General features: G+C 45.2%; 1 protein-coding gene across 2 annotated transcripts in view; it reads left to right on the forward strand.

Moving 5' to 3' along the window:
* Positions 1-27,213, forward strand: part of LOC100115239 (elongation of very long chain fatty acids protein AAEL008004) — a 31,727-nt gene extending 4,514 nt beyond the window's left edge. For both annotated transcript variants that reach the window (XM_001599967.6, XM_016983208.2), the window contains exons 2-6: positions 9,226-9,298; positions 15,193-15,383; positions 22,976-23,113; positions 24,334-24,576; positions 24,667-27,213. In XM_001599967.6, the coding sequence (XP_001600017.1) occupies positions 9,238-9,298; positions 15,193-15,383; positions 22,976-23,113; positions 24,334-24,576; positions 24,667-25,032 (999 nt within the window). In that variant the 5' untranslated portion in view covers positions 9,226-9,237 and the 3' untranslated portion in view covers positions 25,033-27,213. The remainder of the gene's footprint in view (positions 1-9,225; positions 9,299-15,192; positions 15,384-22,975; positions 23,114-24,333; positions 24,577-24,666) is intronic.
* Positions 27,214-27,742: the final 529 nt, after the last annotated feature.

The following is a 27,742-nucleotide window of genomic DNA, read 5'->3' on the forward strand; positions in this document are numbered from 1 at the left end:
TAATTGCTCATAGGAGGAAAGCCACGTTACATTATTAAAATGAGAATCACGATCGCTGGCGAATAATAATCGCGTGAAATTTCAATTAACGGCAACATCGTTCTTACGTCGGTATTACATAAGCTGCCATTGACACACTTGTCTTATAATTCCGAATTCCGAAATACCTGAATACATAATTGGCGTCGATTCTCATCGAAGACGTCGACCACCGCGATCGGAAATTTGACTGGCAAATCGTAGCCATCAAGCTTAAAATAGGAAGTCGTAATCGTTGTATAAGAGACCGTGCCACACACGTGCTGATAGCTCCAGCGCGTGAACTGGAATGAAAATCAATCGTTTTTAGACAGGCGAAAGATCTTTCGGTATTTTTATGCCGTTTCAACTCTTGGCTAGAGAAGTAAAAACTTCGCGTTCCAGAACATTGTTTTGACGGTATTAGCCGTCGCGGAAAATAAAATTCATGTCGATTAAGATAACTGGCGAGGTGATTATGCGGCGAGTGCGTACTTCAGAGCTGTAATTACATATTTTTCAAACTTATAGAATGACGTGCAGAGTATGATGCTTGGAAAAGTTCGAAGTTTTTGTTTGTTTTGGTACATACAACAAAACTCTTTATCTCAACAGGATCCAATCCGATCGAATCTGCAAATAAATAGCTTGTGCTTTCCTGAACTTGTGACATCATAAATGTAGATCAGAATGAGTAGATTGTCTGTCAGTCTCCAGTGGAATTTAAAAAGGCGTCTCGAGTGAGTCATGATAAGCTATCTGCTTCGATTCTCTGGGTATTTTTCGCATGAGTTAATATCCTAAAAAAAATCGTTATGCTCATAGCTCAACTATCAATCGGAGTATCATGTATGCAGCAGACGCAAATTTAAATTGCACAAAAGTACATAAATTGCGAAAATCTTGTGCCGAAAGAATCGTGTCTTCGGCTATAGATCGATATCGCACTTATTTCTGATAAATTGATAAGCCATGTATCTCCATCTATCAGCAAACGTGGGAAGGCATTCGCCAGATCATCGCTTCTTTATATAAATCCCACAGTTGAACGGATCCGTATACATACTTCACTGTATATACGCGGTACGTGAGGGAATGCGCGCGAGTGGGAGAGAGAGAAAACGACTTTCTGCGTTTCCGCAACAACTGTGCCTTCTGCGTTGCCGGCGTGGATTATGGTTTCCCGAAAGAGATTCGGAGAGTCGGTCTGCGTGCGAATTGAGGTTATGTTCGCCGGTCACATGGGCGGGACTAATTGGTTGTCTGGATTTAGCTATCGTTCAAGGTTGGCTTGATTTTTTTTTCAATTGTTATGAAGATAAAGCTTCGCGAAGAACTTAAAAATGGAATCCAGCCAAACTGAATAATAGACTCTTTCGTAACAAAGACAGATATAAAGAATTTGTATTTTTTTCGGGAGGAATCATGCTCATGGGCGTTGCGTCACTCCTTAAGCGTCATTACGAGTCGCCTGTATTGTCTCCTCCCCGACGAGAAAGAGAGAGAGAGAGAGAGAGAGAGAGAGAGAGAGAGAGAGAGAGAGAGAGAGACTGGATATAGTGTCACATCTTTAAAAAGAAAGTTCGCGCTAGGGTCGAAAGCCTTTGAAACTTTTAAACGACTGTAGTTCGTGACACGAAAATCTCGAACGGGAATATCCGAGAGTAATGCTTCTCCGCTACTATGATGAGATGAGCAATGTAGTAATATAGGCGAGCGCGCACGTCGATATAAATTATACTTTCAAAATTTCATTGCGCATGCAGAAAAGACACGAAATTCCTCAATCTTCTCGGGAATGCCGACTTTCTCTAAAAAAAATGTCGTCGTATTGTTCACTCCGTATAATAGAGCTCGCGCGGCGTCTTTTTAATAGAATATTTAAAACGTCAGCTTGATCGCTGCATAAATCTCTTGATTGCTTCACTTCGGATTAATCTTTCCCCTCGCCTAGTTGCAAGCTGCTATGCATTTTTCATTAAAGCATTGCACACGTGAATAAATATCGATGCTAAAAGCTCTCTTCGTGCGCAATAACCAAATGTCTCAGGTGGCGAAATCGTGTAACATCTCGATGCAACTTCCTCGGGAAAATCCCGCTAGCTAGCTGTTTTCCAAGTCTCCTGACCGCCGCGAAATTTCGATTGCGGAATGCAGCCCGCGGAGTGGCTCGTCTTGTTTTATTTTTATCGCGGAGCAGGTCTATGGACGGCTGGTAATCCCTCCAGAGCGTCTCGTCGAGCGGAGCAGAGCACACACAGCGTGAGCTTGGTAGCCGATGAGGAAAGAGGGAAAAAAGGCCGAAGAACTCGAGGCAAAATCAATATCTAAAAGACCGCGCCCCGGAAGTCGAGCTTTAATAAGCACTAAACACGCGCCAGAATAGAGATGTACCGATATAATGATTGTGCCTTTGCTATTCTCGCGTCGGCAACGAATCTCAATAAGACTCGAAATATAACGAGAGTGAATCCCCGAGATATCCCTCGAAAAATAGTAACGGTACACCATTAGAGAGTAGTCTCTCTATCTCAGGTTATCTCGCATTTCAATCGTATACCCCATAGTAGAAGTGCAGACCGGCAAAGCTTTGGATACACAATTTCGCGCGATATCTGCCGGCGTATCGCGTACGCTATAATGCACACGAGTGTGCAAAACGCCTATGTGTGTACCTACGTGCAGACGCAGTGTATTAAGGTGCACGTGTCCGTGGTCGCGGTGACCGCCCAGAGGGCGATAATTATCGCGTGGCACGCAGCAGCCGAGGGTGACTAACTGCGCGGGAGCTTGCGCAGGTAATCGAACGGGTATAATACAGCCGCATGTTAGTGTATTGAATGACTGCTTCTTGGACTTACTCGGGCTGTTGTATTTTTTGGGATTTGAAATAGAGAGGATATAGATGATTTTTTGCTCCACATTTTCTTTTCTTTCTTTTAAGACTTATAAAACTTTATAGCACAGTGTGGCTAAAATCCGCTGTTAAGTCACGCCTATCTATGACTAAAGTAGTCCTTTTTTGCACCGCGTTTATCACACTCGCTACGCTCGTGCGCTAACCTCACGGTGCAAATAAGGACTACTTTAGTCACGAATAGGCGAGACTTGCGGACTTTAGCAGTCTGTGCTATAAAATTGTATACGATATACTCTTAACTTAAATGGTTAAGTTTTACACGGCGCTTAGCGCCCTCACTACGCTCGGGTGCTAACTGCGCCGTGTAAAAAAGAACCATTTAAGTCACACGTATCGTAATGTACTATTTCTATTCAAGCCTGCATCAGTGCTGCTCGGGGAAGTTGTAGCGTGACAGATGAACAGTGAAGTTTCGCGGGTATAAAACTAAATTAAATAATTCCGATAACAGGATTCGTTAACCTCGTGTGCTATTTATACGCAGACGCAACGACGCATGATTTACACTGGAAAAAGAAAATTATAAAATCAATTGAATCAATTTCATTGAAAATAATGCAATGGATTCAATTAAATAAAAGTTTGATACAACTTGCATAATACCCCAAAAATTGTTCAATTCAATTAAATGTTTCGTTCAAAAAGAATATTTAGTTACTGTCATTGGTGAGTTTTCAGGAATAATTAAACATTTGTTTGAAGTAAAAACATATTTATTAAAATCTAAGTTATATTTAATTTGATTATTGAAATAATCTTATATCGGAGTATAGTGATACTGTAATTTAATTGGTTCAATTAAAATTCATTGATCGAATCAAATTGATGCTAAGTAATTAACAAGTGTAATTCATCCAAATAAAAACATCGCGGCTGGTCAACAGGACCATTACGACTTTAAAGTGCAATGAAAAGAAAATAAAAGCCTACGATAGAGTAGAGCACGTGTATACACAAAAATACACCGTAGGTGCCGGAGGCCGATAAGTCGCGTAGCGCATCTTGCTCGTGCACTCAGCTGTTCCTTTTACTTTTGACGTAAACGCCAGGGCAAAAATTGGTCCTCGACCGCCTCGCCATCATCATTACGCGCGCGCTCCCGCGAGAACCGTTACAATATCGCGCGCCACCGAGCGAGACTATTCTCGACGCTCGAGTGCTAATCGCGTGCACCTTGTGCGCACTCGCTGTTTTTGATGTCAGTTTTTTTTTTCAAAAAAATACGTTTCAGCTTTTGCCAGCTCGAATTTAAATTTTCGAAAATCAACGCTGTCTGCAATACACGTGCAAAAGTTTAAAAAGTTTCTTGCCGAAACAAAAACCCCTGCAGCTAAAATCGCAACAATATATTCCGCGAAACAAAACAGCCGTCTCAAAAAGCGAAAAAAACGCGAGTATAATAGAAACTGTTGAACAGTCCTCTTGCATGGCGCGAAAAGCTTCGACTTCCATCTCTCTTTCCTTCTTTCTCAGGAGAGGAACTTTTGTGGTGGTGTCTTAAGAGAAGAAAACGTCCCTCGCTCTCACGCAGCTCACGCTCTTCGCGGCGAAGTAACGTATAGAGCGTCTTTAGAGTCGACGCCACTCCGTTTCTCTCAAAAGGGGGACGACGATGATGATGATGATGTAGGTTGCCCGCTTGGCGATTTTTTCTCTCTTCTCTTTTTTTCGCTCCCGTGCGCCACCTCGTTATTATATGCACAAGCGCGCGGGAAAACTGATTCAACAGCGCGAGTGCGCGGCGATAAAAATAGGACGACGATGCTGCCTATGCATCTAAACATTATCTCTGCCAGGCCATATTATCGCGATTATGGACGTCCTTTCTTTTTTTGTTCTTTTTCTTTATTTCAAGGTTTTTCGGGCGATGAGTTTGTCACATATTCAGAATGAATCAGAACGGGGAGATTCTGAGTTTGTCTTTCTTCTGTCATCCGTCGTCGTCGGCACACGAGTGGACGGTCGATATCGGATCATCGGTTTCGAGAGCTTCTTTGCGTCTCTCTTATCAGGCCTACTCGAAAAATCATTCAATCCGAGATGCCGTCTTTCGATAGAATTTCTCAATTTTCCTCATCCTTCCTATATATAGCCACACGCGGATATAAAAACTCGCATAAATCTCAGTCTTGATTCCGAGACAAAACGCGAAAAATAAAGCTGCTCGATCGGACCACCCAATAACCCAATATGTAAGGCAGAGCTCGTCGCCGCGGCCATAAAGCCGTGTGCTCGTCGGGCACAGAGTCGTCGTAATCGCGCGGCCCGAGTAACTTTCTCGCCGATCTTCGGCCGCCGTCGCGTCTTCTCTCTATTCTGTACTTCCACTACAACTACTGCTATAAAACCAGTAGGAGAGAGGGAAAAGAGGCTTACGTAAGTGACGCGCGAGCGGCGTAATCCGGAATAAGTAGATCCTCTCCGGATTCAGCGCCGGGAAGAGAGAAATGCCGGCGGCGGCCGAGGATGACGATGACTTGTGAGGACGCGCGCGGAATTTCATAAGCTCACACGCTAGCGGCGTTCGGCTCTTCCTTTTCGCGCGGAGTTTCGAGAGCCGCGGGGAGGATGGGACGTGTGTCTGCTTTAATTGAATTAGTTGATTCATTTATGCTCCGTAAATGTGCAGGGTCACCTATACATAACACAGATTCACAGAGATCGAAAACGATCGATACTATACAATCCGTATAAAACTAAAAGAACGCTGAACAAAGGCCTGACGCGTGTAACGTTCTTCGCCTAGAGCTCCTGTAAAAAAAAATCGCCAGTGGGCCAATGTACGCAAGAATTCCTTTCGATCTCGTGTGTGGCTATATACAATCGCCGCACTATATAGGAGTCATATAAAATATACGACCCGTCGCCGTCGTTCCACGTGCCATTTAAATTCTTAATGGACACGGCCGGCTGTATGCAAATTCTCTCGGAAGTTTACGTTTTTTTTCTCGTCTCGTCTCGCCTATATAACGTTACGAGCCTTCCTTTACCCGGGCGCTCGCGGCGCCGATCGGAAGATCGACTCGTCGCGTAACCGACTCTAATTACTTTCGTAATCAGAGGCGTGTCTCCCGTGCGGCAACGTGAGCTTATGGATTTTTCATATAACGCGCTCTCGACTCATCCTGATGGACTATGCGCGTGTGTTATGTATATCCTAGAAACGCGTGTGGCTATTCGGGTCAGCCGAATGAAAACGCGGATTTTGATCAATTTCGTCGCACTGTATAATGCACAGATTGCACAGATTATTCCGCGGGTGCGTACAAATCGCGAGGACCTGTACGAATACACACTCGTTTCACGTGTATGCAGCTTGTCGCGCTAAATCTGGATTGATATGGTCCAGTCGTCGGAGTATATTTCGGATACTGTCCATATAATATCAAACATCCTAGAACTTACGTAAAAATCGAGACTCTTCCCGATTTCACAACGGTATACGACTCGGGTCACCTTCCAAATTCGCACTTTATCGTACCTTTTGTAACATTCCAATGAAACAGTCGAAAAGCAGACTGTAGTCGTCTCTGCGCGGGGAATAAGCCTCCTCCCAAATCCGGGTCGCTTTACACACTCTAACGGCTCGGAGATTTCTAAAACGGCCAATATCAAGGGAATTTCCTGGGCTGGCGCCACGCGTTACTTAAATTATGGAAAACGGATATAAGGATTTGCCGAGGCCTCAGAAGATAGATAGATAGATAGATAGATAGATAGATAGATAGATAGATAGATAGATAGATAGAGAGAGAGAGAGAGAGAGAGAGAGAGAGAGAGAGAGAGAGAGAGAGAGAGAGAGAGAGAGAGAGAGAGAGAGAGAGAGAGAGAGAGAGAGAGAGAGAGAGAGAGAGAGAGAGCGCGCGGCTGTCGGCGGAGCTTCGGGATAGCGCAGACCGTTGAACGTTCAGCGGCGTATGTAAGATTCAACGATGCCAGAGTTTTGACAAGAATATATTCGTATATGGTTTTTCAAATTTTTCTTTGATCCGCCGCCGATCGGGTTTTCTCTTTACACGCGGAAGTAAATTACGTTCAAAATTGCAAAGCCGGCAATTTCTCGCGACTATACACAAGATAGAGGAACGAATAAAATGTAGAACGAGACTGCACACAGAGCGCGATAGTCCACATAGATAAGGCCGTGCGCATAATCTCCTTCACGAGTGCAGGTAGATTTAGGCTCAGATTGTCTTGTTTATCCCGGGGAATTAATTTATCCCGCTGATAGACGTCACGAGCTTTGCATGCAAACGATTGTTGGTCTGCCTATAGAGAGAGAACGCTTTAAAATTTTTAACGAGAAAATTAAGCGACGCATCGCATTGAATCGTCACGTGGGTATAGATAGAAAAATACGCGTATGCACACGAGATAGCAGGGCTTTGCGCGAGCATCTGCGGCGCTTGTAATTTTAGCGCATAACGCAATTTGCAAAGACGATTTCTAAGCTTATTAACGTGATTATGTCCCCTTATTACTAGATGTAGCAGGAGAGCGAGCTTTTAGTTTGATTAAAGACTAACATTATAATTTGGAAAATGAAGTTTCTCGACGCTTCCATGAATTCATAAAGCGCATCTTAATTAGCCCGCGCTGTGAGAGGAAAAGCTTCAGGAATTAAGACGCATAATATTATAAAATCCTGCTGCTCAAATCAAAAGTAGACAATTCCAATAAGAACCACTCAACACGCGAATCTCATCCACGATTCTGTTTACGGAACGCTGCACAGTGGCTCTATTTAATCAAGCCATTATTGCAGCCCTCGGAAAAGTACGACCCGGACTTACCCCGTTGCCAGGATAAAGGACACGCGATGCGAATCTCGCCGGCAGCGGCGGCGCGAAAGAAAACATTCTTGGCGCTAATTATCCTTTACTTACTGCGCGCTCTCTGCCTTTGGCTGCCAAGTTAAGCTACTGCCCCAGCTTTTCCCTTGAAGCTTCCTTTGGAGTTGGACCAAATGTGCTCTCGTGGTGCCATCTGTGTACGCTGGCTATCCCTTTTTCACTCTGGGCTCTTCTCTTTTCGCGAAGCTCCAGGTGCCTGATTAACGCCGAATTACGCGGTCGGAAGGGCCGAATTACTCTCGAAGGGTTGACGTATTGCGTGATGGGATGTAGTGGTTTTAAATTTCATGGCGATCGAGCCGGACTCTGCAGCATGATTGTAATTCGGCGGTTGGTTAATTTGAGTGGTCGCCGGCCAGTGTCTGAGCATATCACCTGATAATAACCATCTAATGCGGCTTTATCGGATATAACTTTGTAGAGAAAACTGCACTGATTGCACTGGAAACGGAATAAAAAAAACAAACAATCTTCCTTGAGCTTTACAGCGTCAATCGCGCACATATTTCTGATCCCCCGCACAGCCCTGGATAGCATGTACTCCAATTTCATGCATGGCAGGCTCCGCGAGCCCGGCAAAAAATCTGGCAGCATTAAACCGCGGCCTCGTTATCGCGAGCCCGCGGGACATGGTTTGCGCGCATCAGTGTCCCGATGCTGATGCCCGGACGGTAAAAAATACATTGACCGTCGCTTGATCTGCGGTCATGCAAGGGTGGGGGATGTGCCTCTGTGTGTGTGTGTGTGTGTGTGTGATCGACTCGAATTATTGGATATCGGGACCGGATGAATTGGTTGGTGTATTATCGTGGGCTTTACGGACCTGTAACTCGTTTTATTTTCTGTTCTTATTGGTACGTAATTTATATCGATAGAGACGTACACCGTAAAGCTCAGACCCTTTTACCTCCTGGCGCATATGCGGATCGAAAGCTTCGTTTGAAGAATCGTGCGATATGGCCGCACATTCCGCGTCGTCTCGCTACGAAAACAGATCCATGATATTTCGAGAAAGGCTCGGCGCAACTTTCTACGCGCACACATTGTACACGTAATTCTTTGCCAAAACCAATGTACGTATGAGCGATTTACGTAAACAATTAGCGGCAGGCGTGTATATACGACTTTCGGAATTTCACGTTACCCAATGCGCTGCGCTTTTTCTTATCACCCGCTATCCACTCACGCTTCTCTGACTCTTAAACGCCCTTTACACGCTGTGCATCGTGTGTCCTGGTCGAGAGATTATCACTGACGCGTATGTGTATACAGTTAGCAGAGCTTGTTTCGACCTATATAATACATATACTGCACTGATCAATCCAATTTGCTAAAAGCGACGGTCCGAGTGCGAAGCGTCACGATGATTACTCCTGCACCCTTTACATTTTTGACTTGTTTAATAATCAAGGCATCGTCGTTCTTTTGTTTCAGACATAAGTCAAGATGACGAGTGTGGTAGCAACGATAGTCCACGGCTACAGGGACATGATGGACAATAAGTCCGGTAAGTACTCAGCCAATACACTTTATACATATATACGTAAGAAAAAACATACGTCGCTTGCGATATCGTTAAAATGAAATCACATTTATCTCACTGTTACGTAAACCCGCATGAATTCCCAGCTAGTTTTAAATCGCCGAGACGCAACGAGGCAGATAGCGCTTATTTTATCATCAACGAAGCCGAGGAATTGACGCGCCTAATTGAATGTAGATTACACACTCAGCGGATTCAGGAAGAAGGAGAAGAAACCCTATATAGTCTTTCCCCGCATGTGTATCGGCACGAATGAAGCGGACGCTAATTATCTTGTTCCGGGATCACTCTCTTCAGTGTGTCTCGTCGCGCGCACTTTTGTCCCAGGCGCCGTCGCAATTTCATACGCGGATGCAAAAAATCATCGCGAATTATACATTCATTACATTCGCAGCTGCTGTTCGCTTGCTAGATGTATAATTCATAAGCGGGTATAATTCGAATGTAAATGCGAAAAGGTGTATGTGTATAATTAATCTCGGATCTTCGCGAGCGCGTAAAAGCTCGCGCGCGTACGCGGTGATAGCAATATTGCCGGGAGTAAATACGATCGACGATGTCGTTAGCGCGAATTCAATTTTGCAATTCCGCCGCGATTCAACTGCTTTTTTGTTCGACTACGACACGTTTCCGCCTTTTTTCGATCGAAACACGTCGACGTAAAATTAGCTCGATTAAATTTGTCTCTCTTGTTTTTGCCGCGCGGAATGATTCGATCATTATTATGGTGAATATTCATGAAGCGGTCGTTTTTGCCGAACCGACGCGTCGAAGAGTGCATTATTACCATATGAAAACAGTAGCTGCGACGTCCGAGAAAAAAACATCATCGTCCGCGTCAGACGTTCGCCAAACACTGCAGCTCGGTCCACACCGCGTATCTCTCTCTCTCTCTCTCTCTCTCTCTCGGCCCTTATATTGTCGTTTGCACTTTCGCAGCATCGCAAAAATAAGCGCGGCAAGATCTCCGTATCCATTTGCCGAGTTTCCATATTTTTTTTCCTTCGCCGTGGTAGAAACTCATATAGACTCTTCTGCAGAGAGAAAGAGAGTTTTCCGCGTTCCTCCGCGCGCGCGCGGCGTTTATTGCGTTTGTCTTGGTAAAAGTTCGTCCGTCTTAGGTCGATGCGCGCGCGGTTGCGCAATATGCGCGCTGCAGTGTCTAATCTCCCTCCCTTTTTTCCGAGGAGAATATACTTTTTCACGAAGGAATCTCGCGGGGAGGAGTCTTTCTCTTCGAGGGACGATGATTAGCTCTGGCTTTTGTCAATTTAATTAGCGAACTGGTGGAAGAGGGTATAACGTATAGGTATATCGAGGAAGTGTGCTCCAGATACCGCGTGGCAAACTTAAATTGAGAAAAGTACTTTATACTTTACTGGTCGACTCGCGCGACGACAAATAGCGCGGGGAATTCAGTTTACTGATCAAATTCGTTGGCGAAATACATAAAGATATCAGATCGGCAGCGTCGCGGTGTCAGTTATTGCGATAATGTATAAATCAAGACTCTGTAGGTATATAACTAGTGGAGTCTATTATTCAAAGTGAAATCGAGTTCCGAGAGAGTTTCGGCTGATGATGAAGCTTTTACATTATACAAAGCAGACTCGGAAGGAGTTCATGAAAAATGTTCAAGGTCTTTGAAAAAAAAAGAAAGAAACCTTCACGTCAAACTTTTGCACGAGAGAGATGAGAGAGAAGATCAGCCGTAACCTTCGCCGTCGCAAGTTCGCGGTGGTAATTGAACGATGATTTGCGACGTTTCGACGACTCCTTTAGCGCGTCTCGTCTCTTCGTTACACAAAGCAGTGGCGGCGGCGGCAGCGACAGCCTCGTGCGTGTGAAAGTAGCTCGTCGTCGGTTTCGCGGTGTGGCAAAACGTATAAGGCTCTGCCAACGGTCAGCATTGTTGCGACACGCTTAAATGCTCGTGTCGTCGCGGCTGCGTAACACTTTTTTCTTTCTCTTCCTCTGCGCGAACAACTGCGTCGTTGTGATTTTTCGACTACGCGTTACACGAGCTTGTCACTCTTCGTCGATCGACTTTACGAGGATGATTGAATTATCTGAAAAAAGAAATCGATCGGTGTACGCGCAAAGTTTGGAATATCCGCAAACGGTTGGCATTCTGACGCAGAGCTGAACGCCCGCATCCAACAGTCCATAAAGTCCTTAGTGTACATAATGTGCAATGCACGTACAACACATCAGCCAGCAGAATGATTCAGCGGCGTGTGTATGAAAAGCTGCCAATATCCGCGCGTACTTTCTAAATATCAGTTTCACGTCTATTCCCTCCCTCTCGTCGCTCGAGCTTCAATGGCAAAGCTCTTTCATCGGAGAACCGCTCGCATAATGCCTGCGGCTAGCGCTCGCGAAATTCCACGACAGCAAAGAAGACAAAGTTTGCTCGTTACCAAATGTTCTTTTCAGAGCCGCCGCGCGCGCGTGTGTGTATAACAGTCGTGCGTCGTATCGGCTTTGTGTAGCGTCGTCGTCGTGTGGACCGGCTGAATGAATAAGCAGTAAAAGTTATATATGTGCCCCAAGCGCGAACACGCAAGAGCGCCGCTGCCTCATGATTGGCAGGCCTGACGAAAGCGCGCCAAAAATGTTTAATTCGAATCACCATTTGCGCAAGCGCCGTCGTCGCGAAATCGTTTCAGCGAGGGATTCATCGTGGCTCTGCGCGTCGATACACTATTGTAGAGTCGAATATCGATCTGTGAATCGAAGCTATCGAGCGTTAATACGAACCGACAAGAGTTACGCTATAACTATGGAGATGAAAAAGCTCGAGAGATTTGAGAGGGCGCCAAGTCCAAGTAGCAGAAGTGGAGTAAAAAAAAGAACAAGCCCTCTCGACTTTGGCTGGCAGCTCTCGAAAGTAAACTCGCTCCCTGGAACTAACTTTCCGCGGCAATTAATCGGCCGTCGAATCGTCCGATTGTCTCTCTCACTTCGGCAGTGTGTACACGCGAAAAAAAGCTAATTAAAAGGCGCCGAGGGAAATTTAATCGCGAAAATTGCTGCCGCCACGCTCGCGATTTATGCGGAGCATTAGCGATTTTATTATGCTAATCGGCTTGGGAGGAAGAGAGAGAGAGAGAGAGAGAGAGAGAGAGAGAGAGAGAGAGAGAGAGAGAGAGAGAGACTTATTTCGTCGTCGCCAGCTGATTTGCGCCGGTTTCTGCCCGAGCGCGTTTCCGGTAGTGCTACAGTTTCGCCGCATTAGAGTCGCCGGGTAATTGCGCAACGCCGCGCTGCTGAGCTTTTCTTTTGGGTTTTGTTATACAGCGGGCGGACGGAATAAATAGGAAAAAACGTTATGAGGAAGATGGCGCTGAGAGATGAGAGACGCTTATCGCGGACGGTTTATTCTTTCTACTTTTAAACGGAGAAAAATTGCGGCGGTATATAAGTACTGCTTACTTTTTCTCCAGCTTCGGACGCAAAATCTGAAAAAAATTCATACCTCGAAAGTCAAAAAGATGAAAGCTTCCAATAAAACGATAAAATTAACTGACCAGTCGATATGCATCTTTTCATCAAAGCGCGTGAAAACCGCGCCCCCACGAGAGCATATAAACTCTCAAAAAAGCCTCTCGCTCATAAACCAGTTCGCGAGCACTATAAAGCTCCGAAGGGTAAGCATCAACAACAGAGAGCGAGAGAGGAGCTTCACTACATTTTCTGAAGCTTCACAGCGGCATGTGTATCCCCACAGACACGAGTTTCTTCCCGCTCGACTCTCTCTCTCTCTCTCTCTCTCTCTCTCTCTCTCTCTCTCTCCTATAGCTCTTCCCTTCCCGTCTGCTGCGCCGCTTTAAATTAAGGTCTCTCGCACGAGATGCTATGCGTCGCGTCTCCGCCCATAGCCATATCCCGTAATATCCTTTAGCTCTCGCGAGAGCGCGTGCAAACGAGCGAGAGTAGTATATATATACACGTGTACAACGTGTATAATATACAGTCTCGCACCCACACACACCTCGCGCTCGGCCGCGTTTACATAATTTTTAGTCGGTTACCCGATAACTCGCTCGCTCTCTTTTTTTTGCGCTTAGCCGCTGCTGCTGCTTTTTTCTTCCGTATCCCCCTTTCTCTATTCAGAGAGTGCATAAGTTCAAGAGATGAGCGACAAAGCGTCGAGTGCTCGCTCAGCAGCTCTCCGAGCTACTCCAATAGGGATTAACGGCGCGTTGACCCTTTTTTCGGGGGTGTGGACGCGCGCCCGAGAGGCTTTTTCTTACATGCCCTCTCGGTACACGATGCCGTATACACGCGTCGTTCGTGGTGTGCTGCTATGCGTTCTTGACACGCTTCTTATCGTACGTGCTGCTGCAGGAGGGTTGATAATCTGCCGACAGAGAGAGAGACGGTTTAATGATGCGCGAGGGAAGGTGGCACTCGTAGTTTATTGATTATTGACAGTTTGTTCATTTATAAACCTGCGCGACGGTCATTATTTTTTTTTCCCGCGCGAAACTAATCTCTCCTCGGTATACTAGTCGGTCTGTCGGGTGCAGTAAAACAAAATTGGCGTGTAGCGCCCTTCTTTCATTCGTCGCTCGATTAAACCGGTGAGGGCTTCACAGCGCGGCTTTGAGATCCGCGCGACAGCCCGAAGAATCGCTCCCGCGACCGGAAGATAGACACGAGAGCCAAGTACTTTCGCCCCTAATCTTCGTTCTTACACGCGAGCGAGCCGACTCTAACGCCGGCGTGTGTCTTTAATGTGCGAGTTTTCCTCTATATAACCGCCTCGAGACAGACTCCGATAACGAGTTTGATGAGTCTGGGACTCTTTTTATCGATTTTAAATATTGTCCTGTTTGATTTATCTATTGTATCGCTTGAATAAGAGATGTCTAGACTCTTTCGATTTTGTTGTCTGCAGTCTAGAAAAAGCAATATTCCCCACAAAGCTGCGTATACAGGACTTCAATCGCAGCAACAGCTCAACAATCGCAGCTCGACCAATCATTCAATTCTTCCTCCGGGTAAAATCGACGAAGCCCCGCCGAAAAACTTTTCAGCTGCCACCGCGCTCCGAGCTGTGTGCTACCGATGGTCAGCGAACTTTTTTCGCCTCTACCCCCTCTTTCAATGCCCGGCGAACGCGCAGCGCAACTGCTGGATTGGCCATTGTTCGTTTTTCCTAATTACGCCATTGTGTGCGCGCGCTGGCACTAGGTGAAAAAAGCGTGTGTATGGGTGTGTGCAGTGCAGTCAGTCCGGAGGCGAATTTCTCGCCTTTAAACGTCCTTCTTGCTTCGGTTCGTTGGCGCTCAATTAAGCGCCCTGTCGGAGGACAACGTGGCTTTCTTCATTTTTCGCCTCTTGTTCTTCTTCTTCTTTTTTTTTGTGGGTCAGAGGAGATTTAGGAAGTTGGGCGAGGTTTGAAGAGGTATAGAGATTTGGGTTGAGGCGATGGGACTGCAGGGAGAGAGCATTGTAAGAGGAATGCCTTTTGTCGAGGACTATTGTGTAAGATTGGGAGATTTCAGGACCTGTATATTATATTTTTTAATTTTAGATAGCGTCTTGAAAATGTTGACGCGATAATTTAAACAACGATCTACTGCATTCAAATATAACTTCTGATAAGGAGTATATCATGAAGTGTAATTATAACGGAATATTTTTACGATAGCTCTTAGATAATAATCGCTGCATCGAGAATCGCTGATATTTATGCGCCATAAAAAAAAACAGACGCTGCATCAAGGCCTTTTCTGCGCCAGATTATATATATATATATATATATATTACTCTCTTAATTTTAATATAAGACTATTTTTATTTACTGCTCCATAAAAATCTAACGGATTCGATTTTCCAACTGTCCACAGATCCCCGAGTGCGCGAATGGCCAATGATGAGCTCGCCGTTCCCAACGATAGCCATCTGCCTGAGCTACGCGTACTTCAGCAAAGTTCTCGGCCCGAGGATTATGGAGAACCGCAAACCCTTCAACTTGCGTAGTATCCTTATATTCTACAACCTCGCGCAGACCATCTTCTCCACGTGGATATTCTACGAGGTAAGTGTCTCTCCTCAGGTATACAACCCTGTGTGTGTGTGTGTGTGTGTGTGTGTGTGTGTGTATCCGATCGAGCTAGCGGATCACGTCATGCGCAGTTCTAAGCTATTGGACATTTGCTATTGCTGATTTGGTTGCTAATGAAGCATCAAAGATACGCGTGATCTGCTTTATTGAGGCTTGACCTGATGATGCTGTATAATATCTTGATTCTCGATGAGATATGGAAGCCGTATCTATTCAGTTGCTTTAGGGTGACGACGTTATTAATGATGTATCCATGTGACTCGCAAAGCCCAAACTGCCTTTCTATACTACCACTTTCATAGGATTCGGTTCGAATGGCGCCAATAATTCAACGTTTTGATATTGATTTTATTTTTCAATTGGCAACTATCCAACGTCCAATGTCTTTACTAATGCATCCGCTGTTTGAAAGCTGAATTCTTGCAATTCTTACAAGCATTAATCGCTTGCATTAAAAGAACTCCAGAATTCCTCGCTAATTTTTTGCCCCGTACGCGCGGGTATCCAGTTTTTTTCGTGTTTGTGAAGTTATCAATCTGAATAATTATGAGCCAGTCGTCGCACGATTTTTGCAATTAACAGGGTGTCTAAAGTGAAAGCCGTTTGGATGATACGAAAAAAAGTATTTTAAATGCGCAACCGCGCTAACAAGTTTTCATCGGAATGATGTTTGATTTCTTAATGGTCGATTTATAGCCATCTTTTGAATTCGTATCTACATCGTGACTCTCGACGATAGGAATAAAACATCGTACCGTTTCGATGTTACAATACTGCTTTTGAACTCAATATTTCAATTGACAATGAGATCTTGACGCACAGCTTGCATCATTCCCTTTGATCGATGTCGATTCTCCGATAGCTTCGATCGTCTTAAAATATGCATCACCTTATAGTCACGAAAAATTTAGGTCTCTCGTTCACTAAACATCGGTGTAAGTAGTAACAGTCGCGACCAACAAGACGCGAATATATACTTTCCCGATCAATACACGTTCTTCGTATCGCCTTCCGCATCGCCGTTCGAATTCGCGTGTTTCCGAGCCATTCGAGGTTTTCGAAAACCCGATGACTTTATTCAATCGGTTATTATTACAGGTTTCGTTTCGAACTCGTTCGTCACCTACACCTCACCTGTATACACTCGAGTGGAAGGCTCGAGGTCCCTTTGGTCTCGTACATATAAACAAATACACGATGAAGGTTGCCCTGGTTACAAATCGATCAATAATCTCGTACAACCATATCGGTGTGAGCCCCAGTATGTGTTTTTATCCCCCGACGACAATTTCGAAGTTGAGAAAATTATCAGCCACACTCTCGATACGCTCTGTTTGTGATAAGATATTAGCTGTGCACAAACGCACTCGATTATGCGTTGCGTTGCTCAAGATACACCTGACGTCTGAAAAAACGGATAACCGTCGAATTCACCTTGACTGTTTTTTTTTCTCACGGCGCAAAAAAATCTCACCCAGCGCAAACTTTGTCGCGTGTCGACATCCTCTCCCTTCTATAATAAAAAACGTTTTTCATGCGTTTGTAACAGAGGCTTATAGACGCGGAATAGCCGCGGAATAGCCGCGGCTCGTCTCCGCTTTTGGCCTGTTCAATGCCGGCCGCAGTGACAGCAGGCAGTCCATTGTCGAACCGCAAGAATGTGAAATTGACACGACCGCAATATCGCTCCAATAAAACCCGCTGCAGCCTGGATAATTCGAATCGTGTGTTATATTTTCAACTTGGAACTTTGGCGTTGGAAAAAGATTCGAGAGTCAATAAGCTTAGACCGACGTTGTTGTGTAAACATATGCGAGGCATTGACGCGAACGAGGTGTTTTACGACGAGTTTATGGCAAGCCTGTGGCGTTAATTGATCGACTCGCGTACGTCGAATCTTATACTTTTTTTTCAATCGCTCCCGCATCGGATATAGTACGAATAGTGCGTAGAACAAATGCTTTTACGAGTGTGATTCAGAAACGTGGCGCAAACATCGGAAAATTGGAAGCGATTCAAAATTTGCATCGTGATCGTTGCATCGCGGCTGTGTATAGTTCCGCCGCGGCGTCCGCCTCGCTAATAAAATTTCCTCGATTTTTTTTTTCATCCAAATGCCCGTGCAAAATCATCGAACTATGAAAACGGAAAAATTAAATTTTACATTACCGGCAAAGCGTTTTAAGCCAGAGAGGGAGCTGCTCAACGAGCGCAAAAGAGGAGGAGGCTCGACAGGAAGGAACCGAAAAAAAAGAGCTTCGAGCGCGTAATTTTCGCTGACGAGCCGCTTGCTGACCCATAATCCGAACGCGAGGTATTTAGCGGAATGCCGACGCGCATTCGGCGCACGATTAGTATTTCGTCTGCGCAGTGCGCTCGCCGCAACACGCGTATACAGTTATGTATACAGCAGCGCAGCGACGACTACGACGACGACGATGATTCCTGGCCGTTCTCACCTTTTCGCTCCGATCGGATTTTAGGTGGAATTTTCAGCGCGTGATCGTTTTTTATTTGTTTATACTTGCAAAAAACACATGCATATACTAGGCTACGCGCGGCTATCTTCAGTTTTCATTCGTGCGTACAAACGAGCTACGGGACAGACGGAGAGAGAGAGAGAGAGAGAGAGAGGGACACGCACGTGCGTTGATTGAATGGATGTACGCAGAGACTAGGTAGAGAGAGAGAGAGAGAGAGAGAGAGAGAGAGAGAGAGAGAGAGAGAGAGAGAGAGAGAGAGAGAGAGAGACGGGGAGGTAGGATTAGCGGTTATCGGCGCCAAAATCTGCCCGATGGCGTGGTTTACCGTCACCGTTCATTATCGCCTCGTGAATCATGTACATGGCCATATATGTATAAGTACGCATACGCTAACGGACGGCTGCGTTGATAAAGCGTGTGAACACACGCTACACTGTATACACCGTTGAGTTTACTCTGCTGTTGCGAGAGCTTGAATTATTTAATTTTCGCGGAAACTTTTGACGGAGATGGATGACAGTCGACTGCATCGGAAGAGCGTCGGGATCTCGAGGGCTTGCGCACATCGAATTCTCGATTCAGCGTAATCTAGGCCGCGGTATACGATGAGAGTGAAAAAGGAAGAATTGTTCCCCTTGAAAGAAAAAAAACAAAGCAAAAAAGAAAGGCATCCACATATATACCTATATGTGTGCCAGGCCATCCGCTCGGTCTCTCTCGCAGGAACTTCATTACCGGCCCTCGGCCTTTTCACCCACGCGCTCTCGTACGCGTACGTGTGTGTATACGTATATACGTGTTGCCGCGCAGGTGCGGCGCGCCAGTAGAGTCGCTGACACTTTCATGCGCCGACGGCAGCGTCGACGGCGGCGGCCCATCTCTCGGTTAATTGAATTTAAATGAAATCCGTAACGGAGCAGCGCCAGAGCGAGATGGAGCTATATCGATTGGTATTGCGAAGAAGTAGAATACGAGCGCCGAGAAAACACAATGTGTGTGCGTATGCGAGAAGGAAAAAGAGCCGGAAGTGCGTCGTTATAGCCTTTGAATTTGGTGTGTGCAGAGTTATATATATATCGATATTTTTATCAAACACGGTGCTGGATTTTTTTCTCTCTCTCTCTCTCTCTCTCTCTCTCTCTCTTGCATCGATAAGGCTTTCTCTGTCGGCGGTTTGCTTTGATTCGATACTATGTATACAAATCTATAGCTCTCGTCTGTTTGCACGAAATGGAAAATAACATGCGCAGCGTGTGGTAGTCGAGTTATTCGCTTTTTATTTACAACGAAGCAAGAGGAATCGTTTCGTCGAGACCGATTTAATCTCGCAAACGCAATAATCACAGATATAATACATACGCATTACCTTGTACAGAGCAGCAGCTTATTGTTTCGATCGCTCGCGTGCGGTTTCGTCGCATCAATGCAGTGCAATGGCCAGCGCGAGGCAACCCCTGAATCGAGTTTGCCGCTAATTTCGCTCGCTGTATATAGCTGTATATCGGAGAAATTTCGCGGCGACGATGCCAACTTAGCCGCGCGCGCACGACGCTCGAATTAGGCGGGGTGAATGTAACCCGAGCAGCAGGGCCGCACGCGAAAGTTTGATAAATTAGGCCGTTTGCCCGCGCATCTGTCCTTTGTTTTACTATATACCTACCGTCTGTACGTTATATCGATCGGTTTTTTTTCTTCGACTATATATCCGTCGCGCTTATTATGTTATAGGTGTACTCACTGATAAAAGCAGGCGATAGGTGTTACGTCGCGGTGAAAAGTGCGTGTACACCAAATATATACACTCGTTGCGCAAACAGCCGTGCGTTATATACGCTTACGTTTTATTCATTAGCGCGAATTAGCTTGATTTCCCAGCGCGGAATATAATTCGGTTGCGAAAGCCGGTGAAATGCCACTTCGATTTGCATCGTCTTATAAATAATTACGCGTTTATAAGAGTATCCACATGTATACAGCGTATAACGAACAATAGAGTATGCGCTAGACTTATATTTGGGGAAAATCATAACGAACTTCGCAGCGACTTGCGCAACGACTTGCCAAAGTTTTATATAATTAAATGTTAGTCACCCGCTGCAGCATCAGCGAACCGAAGAACTTGCGTATTATACGTGTATCGTACACAGGCGCGATCGAAGGGAAGTGAAATCGAACGATTCTCGGAACAAGCGCACGAGAGATTTATTCTGGTTTTCCCGGCCATTTTTAAACTAACACGCGCGCACACCTGTATACTCTCGGGGGGTAAATCAGCATCTAGCATCGCCGCTGTATTACGTTGAAGTATAGAGTGTACGCGATATACTCACGCACGGAATCGCTCCAGAAATATAACCTTATCGCGCGTTTTCTTATTCCGTCTCCTTCACTCATTCTTAGATATACAGCGCAGATAAAACACACCGACAACCTACTTTTCTCAAGGTCGTCGTCGCGCTTTCTCCGAATTTCGTTTCGCCACGTCGTACGTCTAGTTCGTGAACGAGCTTTCAATTTTGTACGTTCTACGCGTGAGTCATATCGGACGCGGATCATCGCGTGTCGCACGAGCTGCGATGTACAATACAATACGTACAATACGTATGTATATGCGCATAATGCGTTGCGTGCGAGCTTGCGTGGGCTTTTACCTATGAATATAATGTATTTTTATCCTAGCGCGAGTTTAAAACGGCTGCGCGAAGCTATTCGCCACGCGTGTTATCTCGTTTGGAAGTTGCGCGCGAGCCGAGTAAATGAGTGCATGCGCGCGCGGCAATTAAGGAGTACATACGCTGCATGCGCAGGAGTGGCTTTTGAGACCGGCTATACGCTGTACGGCTAAATGCAATACACAGCGAGCCGTGAAACTTTTCAGCGAGTGTAAGTTTCGCGCGAATCATCGTGCGAAGAGTTGAAATTTAGGAGCTGCACACTGCAGCTCTGACGGGTATATGTTTGAGTAAATTAACGGCTGTGAAGAAAAATGAGCAATTTTTGATTCGCATCGGCTTTTTTAATCTCCTCCTTCGTGCGAGTGTTCGATGGCTATAAGGAGACACGCACGCAATTAGAGCGTCGTAGTAGCTTGTACACAGTGGATATATAATATCAGGGAGAATAGGAGAGAAAGAGAGCGAGTTGCCACGCGGAACGATATTGATTCTCGATAACCGTGTGCTTCTTCTCCTCCTCGCGCAGCGGCGAAGCTCTCGCTTGAGCTTTAATGCACAGAGAGAAAGAGGATGAGAGCCAGTTTAAAATAAGGCGGGAGCTTTGCCTGTTTTTCTTTCTGCCTCTGTAGTCGCGAGGGGATGGAAAGTGTGCCGGCGATGAGCTGTTGTATACTGTGCTGACGGAAGCTATCGTAACAGGGATCGTTAGACGGCGGCTCTGCTGCTTTGATCGTTTCGATTGGGCGTGGATGGTTATCGATCGCGAAGCACTTTTCTTTTCAACAGATTTACCGCGTAAGCTGAGGGGGTTTTGTGTAACTTGCTCGAAAAGGCACTTCGAACACATGTGCGCGATATAACTGTGAACAGCGTCGCGAATACGCGAGGAAAGTTGCAGTCGAAACTCGAAGTCGAGTGAAATAGGATATACTGCACTGCCATTGTGTGCAGTATCATCCTCGAAATTCGGCGCGCTCTCTGTGTAGTATATGCGCGCTTCACAACCGCAGCGCGAAACTTCAGCCGAGATCAAATGTTCGTTATATTTTCTCTGAGTTTGTTAATTGCTCTCTTACACTGAAGCTATACGCGAGCATGTGTGGTGAAATTCCAGATGAGTCGACGGAACGAAAAATACGATTTAAATTTACGCACGAGCCACTGCAAATCACGCGCGAATTTTCCATGAGGTGCTAAGTGCGCGCGTGCGCGCGCCAATTTCAAATTCAAATTCGCCGAGAGAGGAATGCAGCGGGGGCATCGAGACGCACGTCTCGGGAATGCCTCTCGCGTTATGCGCGAGCGATGACTCGGACGAAACGAGCGCCTGTGCACTAAAACGTGTACGTGCTGTGTGCGAAAGAGAGAAAAAAAGCTCGCGACGAGTTATCTTCTCTCCCGGCGACGACCGGGAAAATTGAGAAATTTTCAGATTGCGTTACAAGGTGATTTATTATTAGAGCGTGTTATAAGTGTAACCAGCATCATTTCCAAGTACAGACAGTCGATTCACACACGCGACGAGGATGTAGTTGGGGATATCCGATCTTTTACCATCCTCACACCTCTCGGAGATTTCGCAACGCGTCTGTATTAGAACCGCCGCGATTCCCAAAAGCGGAATATGTGCTCAAGGATGAGTATAGGAATTCATATTACTCGCGTCTTTTCTTCGAAAGTCCTTCGTCGCAGCAGCGTCTCTCTTCGCATATTCACTCGCGCAAACTACACTCCGAGAGTTTACGGACAATAAAGTCTCTCCTACTGCGCAGCAGCGATAGCTGCTGGCTTCTCGCGGGTAAACGACAGAAATTTGAATTCTGCGGGTCAGTCGTTTGATGTTCCTCCGAACAAGGGGATCTATTGTATAGAGAGTTATTTGCTGAGGAAAAAATTCAAGGCTCGTAGGCCTAGCGCACACGTGCGCGCGTATTATGTTTGTCCAGCAATTTTCCTGCTTAAGATTATCATCAACGGCAAATTTATCGAGTATAACGACGCCGCGCAATTAAGCGCGGGCAAATGGAAAAATTGCACCTGTTTGCTGATAGACTCCATTTCCTTGAAAATTCCTCCTCGGGCTGCGTGTGCGGGTTCCTCAATAAATTAACCTGAATTAGCCGATATTCGAGCGCGCTATTCCTCTCACTTTATATTTCCTCGAAAACTGAAGGCGAACACAAAGCAAACACGCAGCAACTGTCCAGGCGCTGCGAAATAATGCACGCCTCATCCGCGCTCGAATCAATGATCCCAAAGAACGAGATAGAGGATAAAATAAAGCTCACTACAAACACACACAGTCGATCAATATCTTATTGCAGAAGCAAGCACAGATACACAGGCCACGACACGTACAGGTGTATAATCGAATCAGGCAACTAATCAAACGTCTTGCATGTTTCAGTATTTGATGAGCGGCTGGGCGAGGGGCTACAGCTTCCGTTGTCAGCCGGTCGATTACTCGAACAATACCCTGGCGATTCGCATGGCCGCGACCTGCTGGTGGTACTACTTCAGTAAGTTCACCGAGTTCTTCGATACGGTAAGTCGATCATCATTATTATATGCACACTGTTTGCTCTCTTTCTCTTTATCCGCTGCACTTATTCCAACGTATTATAAGCGGGCTGCAAGTGTTCGCGGGATAGCTGCGCTTAGGCCGGCTTACATAACGACGACGATAGTAGACAGAGTGAAGCTGGTTTTTCTGGTTTCTCGTATACGCGCGTAGAGCGTTTTATGTAATTTCGAGCGCAGTTTGTTTCTCCTGTATTAAAAAACGCCACTTCTTTCTCGTCCGCGCAATTTTTCAAATACCGAGTCGTGTCCCCCCTCATCAATCGTCTCGGATGACTCGGCGCATATACTTATAGCCGCACTCGTGCACGCGTGCGCGTTTCTCCTCTTTCTCCTGTTTCGTTCGCGCTGCACCTGTTGCACCCGAGACTTACGGTTCACCCTGACCGCGAATCCGTTGCTCGCGCGTTCCTTCTTCTTTGCTGTATAATGTACGACGTCTCACACGCTGACTGTCGGAGGATTCGGGAATGTTATAACGATCGAGGGATAATGGGTTCCCGTTCTCTCTCTCTCTCTCTCTCTCTCTCTCTCTCTCTCTCTCTCTCTCTCTCTCTCTCTCTCTCTGTTTGCATCACCTCAAATCCTCGAACTGCGCAACGTGTGGAAGGACGAGTAGCCACGACAGATCGTTAGAGACATTCACCTTGCGATGTGGCGATTTTTCAACGGAGTCGCACCTTTATTCGCGAAAAATTACGTAACGCGCAGGTCGACGTGCAGTACAGCGGAGAGAGAGAGAGAGAGAGAGAGAGAGAGAGAGGTTAAAGTGATTCGATTTGCTCGGCAGCTCACGTTGAGAGAGAGACTCGAGAACGGCACTCTTGAATTGATGCTAAACAAAAAATCTCAAGGTCGACGCCGTTACCTAAGACATCGCCGGCGTCAGTCCAAATGCAGTTAGCCGCGTATAGTAAAATGCGAAATCGCCGCCGCCGCCGCCGCGAGAGAGACCGAGAAAAATTCAATTGACGACGCAGGAGATAACGTCGTCGCGTCTATTTTTAAACCCACCCCGTATCTGCACTTGGCTCGATTTATCTGGCGTTTCGAGTCGCGAAATTGTGGGCGTTGAATTTATTTTCCTTTTTGTATCAATTAAAAGCACTTTGACGCTTTTGACGCACGAGTATACACGAGAGAGTACGAGAGCACTTTGACTAACGAGTTTAATCAAATCCACAGCTCTTCTTCATCCTCCGTAAGAAGAGCCAGCACGTCTCGACGCTCCACGTGATTCATCATGGAATCATGCCGTTCTCCGTGTGGATGGGCCTGAAATTCGCCCCCGGCGGCCACTCGACCTTCTTCGCGCTGCTCAACACATTCGTGCACATCGTCATGTACTTCTACTACATGATCGCCGCCATGGGACCCGAGTACCAGAAGTACATCTGGTGGAAGAAGTACCTCACCACCTTCCAAATGGTAATATCCTTGATTCTCTATCAAGTACACGCATTACCGGACATACGATGAAAATTATGCTAACCATGTGCATCTCCTTCGATCCAACAGGTCCAGTTCGTCCTGATAATGTCGCACCAGTTCCAGCTGCTGTTCACCGAGTGCGACTACCCGCGCAGCTTCATGATCTGGATCGGACTTCACGGCCTGCTCTTCCTCGGCCTCTTCTCCGACTTCTACAAGGCCAAGTACACGGGCGGCAAGAGCCCGAGGCGCGCGATCAGCAGCCGCGGCAACAACCCCGGCGCCTGCATGCCCGTCCTCAACGAGGACAACCAGACGACGAGCAGGCATAAGCAGAACGGCGTCTCGTCCTACGCGACGATCTACAACAAGGAGTACAACAGCTGCTATAGCAATGGCACCAATAACGGCTACGTGGCCAACAACAACGCCAGCGACAAGAAGCTCGCCTAATCTCAGGGGCAGCAGCAGCAGCAGCAGCAGCTCAGCAGGCGACGTGGCAAGCGCAGACGCGTCAGCGGCACGACGACGACGACGACGACGAGCAGCGCCAGGCAACAGAGGCTTGTCCTGGCAGCAAAGTCATCCTGATCGGCGACTCTCGTCTGATTTATCGCGACGCCACGTCGCTCCAAAGATCGCTCCATGTAGAGCGGGAACGACGTCTATGTTTGTGTGCGTGTACGACGTGCTGATATACTCCGAGGGCTTTTACAGACAGATGCACACGTAGAGGGATGCTGCCTCCGGCTGGCTCGCTATTGTTGCAGCCGGTTGTAACGACGTAGTAGAGAGCGAGAGGAATGAAAGAAAGAAAGAACTCTGTACTACTACTACTACTACTACTACTACTGCTACTACTGCTACTGTATACTTGTTCGTTTCCCTCACACAAGTTTCGTGTCTACCTTCTTCTACTTCTTTTCCGTTTTAACTCTTATTACTATTATTATTATAATATTATTATTATTATGCGGTTCTACACTATTTTATTTTAATTTTTTTTTGTTTTTATTATTATTATATTATTATCATTATTGTATATTTAGGCGTTAATTTTTCAACGCGCCGAGGCTACGCGAGAGTGTGGAAGGTTCTCGCGGACTGGCGGGACGTCGCTTTGGACGTGTCCGTAGAGCTAGTGCTATAGAGTTTGTGCTGCTACGACCGTTCGAACGACGAAAAATGTGACGAGAGAGTCGATGAACAAAATTATGTGATTTGCAAAATTATCATTGCGTCTGATGATCCAAGAGAGAATGTCTAAGCTAGTTTTGTTGGAGAGTATACGCACGTGTACTTAATCGATGTTCATTTTTTTTTGCATGTGGGATCTTGAAATGTCGGAAATTATCAAACTGTACATAGGAGCTGTGCGAAAGAAGAAAGTTTATTTGATATTGCTACGAACAAAAATTTCTGAGCGAATGATTTGTACATCCTTAATGTACAAATCTAAGACTACTTTTGCATGTTGAAAGAATATATTTACAAGAAAAAGCATGTTGATCCTTTGTTAAACTTTAAATACCTTTCAATTATACATTGTAAATTGACCGTAAAACAATAATTTCAGTTGGTCAGAAAATGTGAGAAAGAGAGTAAAATTGAAAATTATTTTTTGTTAAAAAACTGTAAAAACCAGATATCTTTATTATTCGATTGGACGACTGATTATACTTTTCTCAGCTCGTCGAATCCATTAGAAACGTTGTTATCACTAATTGTAGCCATTAACTATATAAGAAAGCCAACCGATCTTTGAAAAGTCTGAGAAATCATCTTGCTGAAACAAGAAGCAAAGAATCGGCCACACTCTCCTGCCTCGCACGACGTGTACATTCTTCATACATTGCTACCTTTCTTTTTAATTGTCATCTACTTTTAATACGTTTATAACTGCGAGTGCCTGTCCGAGTGCGTCCAGTTTCGTGCGCTAGTTATAAATATACATTATAAATATTATAAGTGTGCGTAATTTTCTCGTTGTGCGTGTGTTTATTAATTCTCTGCTTGTTGAAACAAAAAAGAAAACAGCATCGGGCGTGAGAAAAAAGAGTTATGTGCGCGAGTGCATATGTGCATGTGTGAGAGACAGACCGATTTATCGCTTGGTCCGAATGTGTTCATCAACAAAAATGGATTATAAGAAAAAAAATGTAATAATAATAGTTGATAACAAGAAAATCATTAAGCTTTGGTGTTCGTCCTAGAAACTAGAGCTATTCGAAGAGAAAAGAGAGTGCTCTCTGTTTATTTTCTTTTTCCAAAAGATTATTCGTACGTATCGAACTCGTACTTCGCTGCTTCTTGCTCGAACTTGTAAACTTTTGTAAATTAGTCTGTGGTGCGAACAAAGTGAATTTCGATAATGGTTTTCATGTTTTTACGGCGTGAAAATGGTGAAACGCAACTTTATACAATTTTGTACAATTGTTAGTGATGGAGACGTAATAAATAGTTTTGATTTTTATCATAAGCGAATTATATGGACTTGAAATAATGTTTACCATACCATTGTTGGTTACACTCAAAACGATCGAATCCCAAATACTAGCTATTCGGGAAAATGAAAATCATTATTTTTGATTATAATCGATAGTTAAAAAACAGTAATAAAATATCTGACTTATATTTTGTTTTGTCAGTTTATGAATTGTTAGCGTTTTTACACATTGATTTTAGATAAACAAAATAGTAAATCATAATAAATTTCAACACTTGATTGGTGATCGTCGACTTGTGTCAAGTTCGTATAAAGTTCTATTTTACTGTTAAACACGTAAAAAAAGTGACGAAATATCGCTGATTCAATCCCAAGACGTGCAAGAATATTTAAGAAAGAGAACGAGACGATTACCTCGATAAAAAAAACATTTATAAGCGTGGTTTCTTCGTTGTTCTGAACATTCGAGAGAAACCTTGTTACCGCTTGCTAGGTGAAATAAAAAAAAATAAATCAAGATATCTAGTAATATAGGTATATGCGATATTTGCATATAGAACGACGAAAATGAGTAAGTAAAAACGTTTCTTTTCTACGGTCGCTTTATATACCTGTATTTGGAAGTTTTCATTGGAATCGAATCGATGAATTATTAATCGTTGAAGCGGATTGTGATAAATTAAATCGAATCTCATTGTTGTAAACATTTGAAATCTT

Source organism: Nasonia vitripennis, chromosome 1 (assembly GCF_009193385.2).
Source record: "Nasonia vitripennis strain AsymCx chromosome 1, Nvit_psr_1.1, whole genome shotgun sequence".
Taxonomy (NCBI): Eukaryota; Metazoa; Arthropoda; class Insecta; order Hymenoptera; family Pteromalidae; genus Nasonia; species Nasonia vitripennis.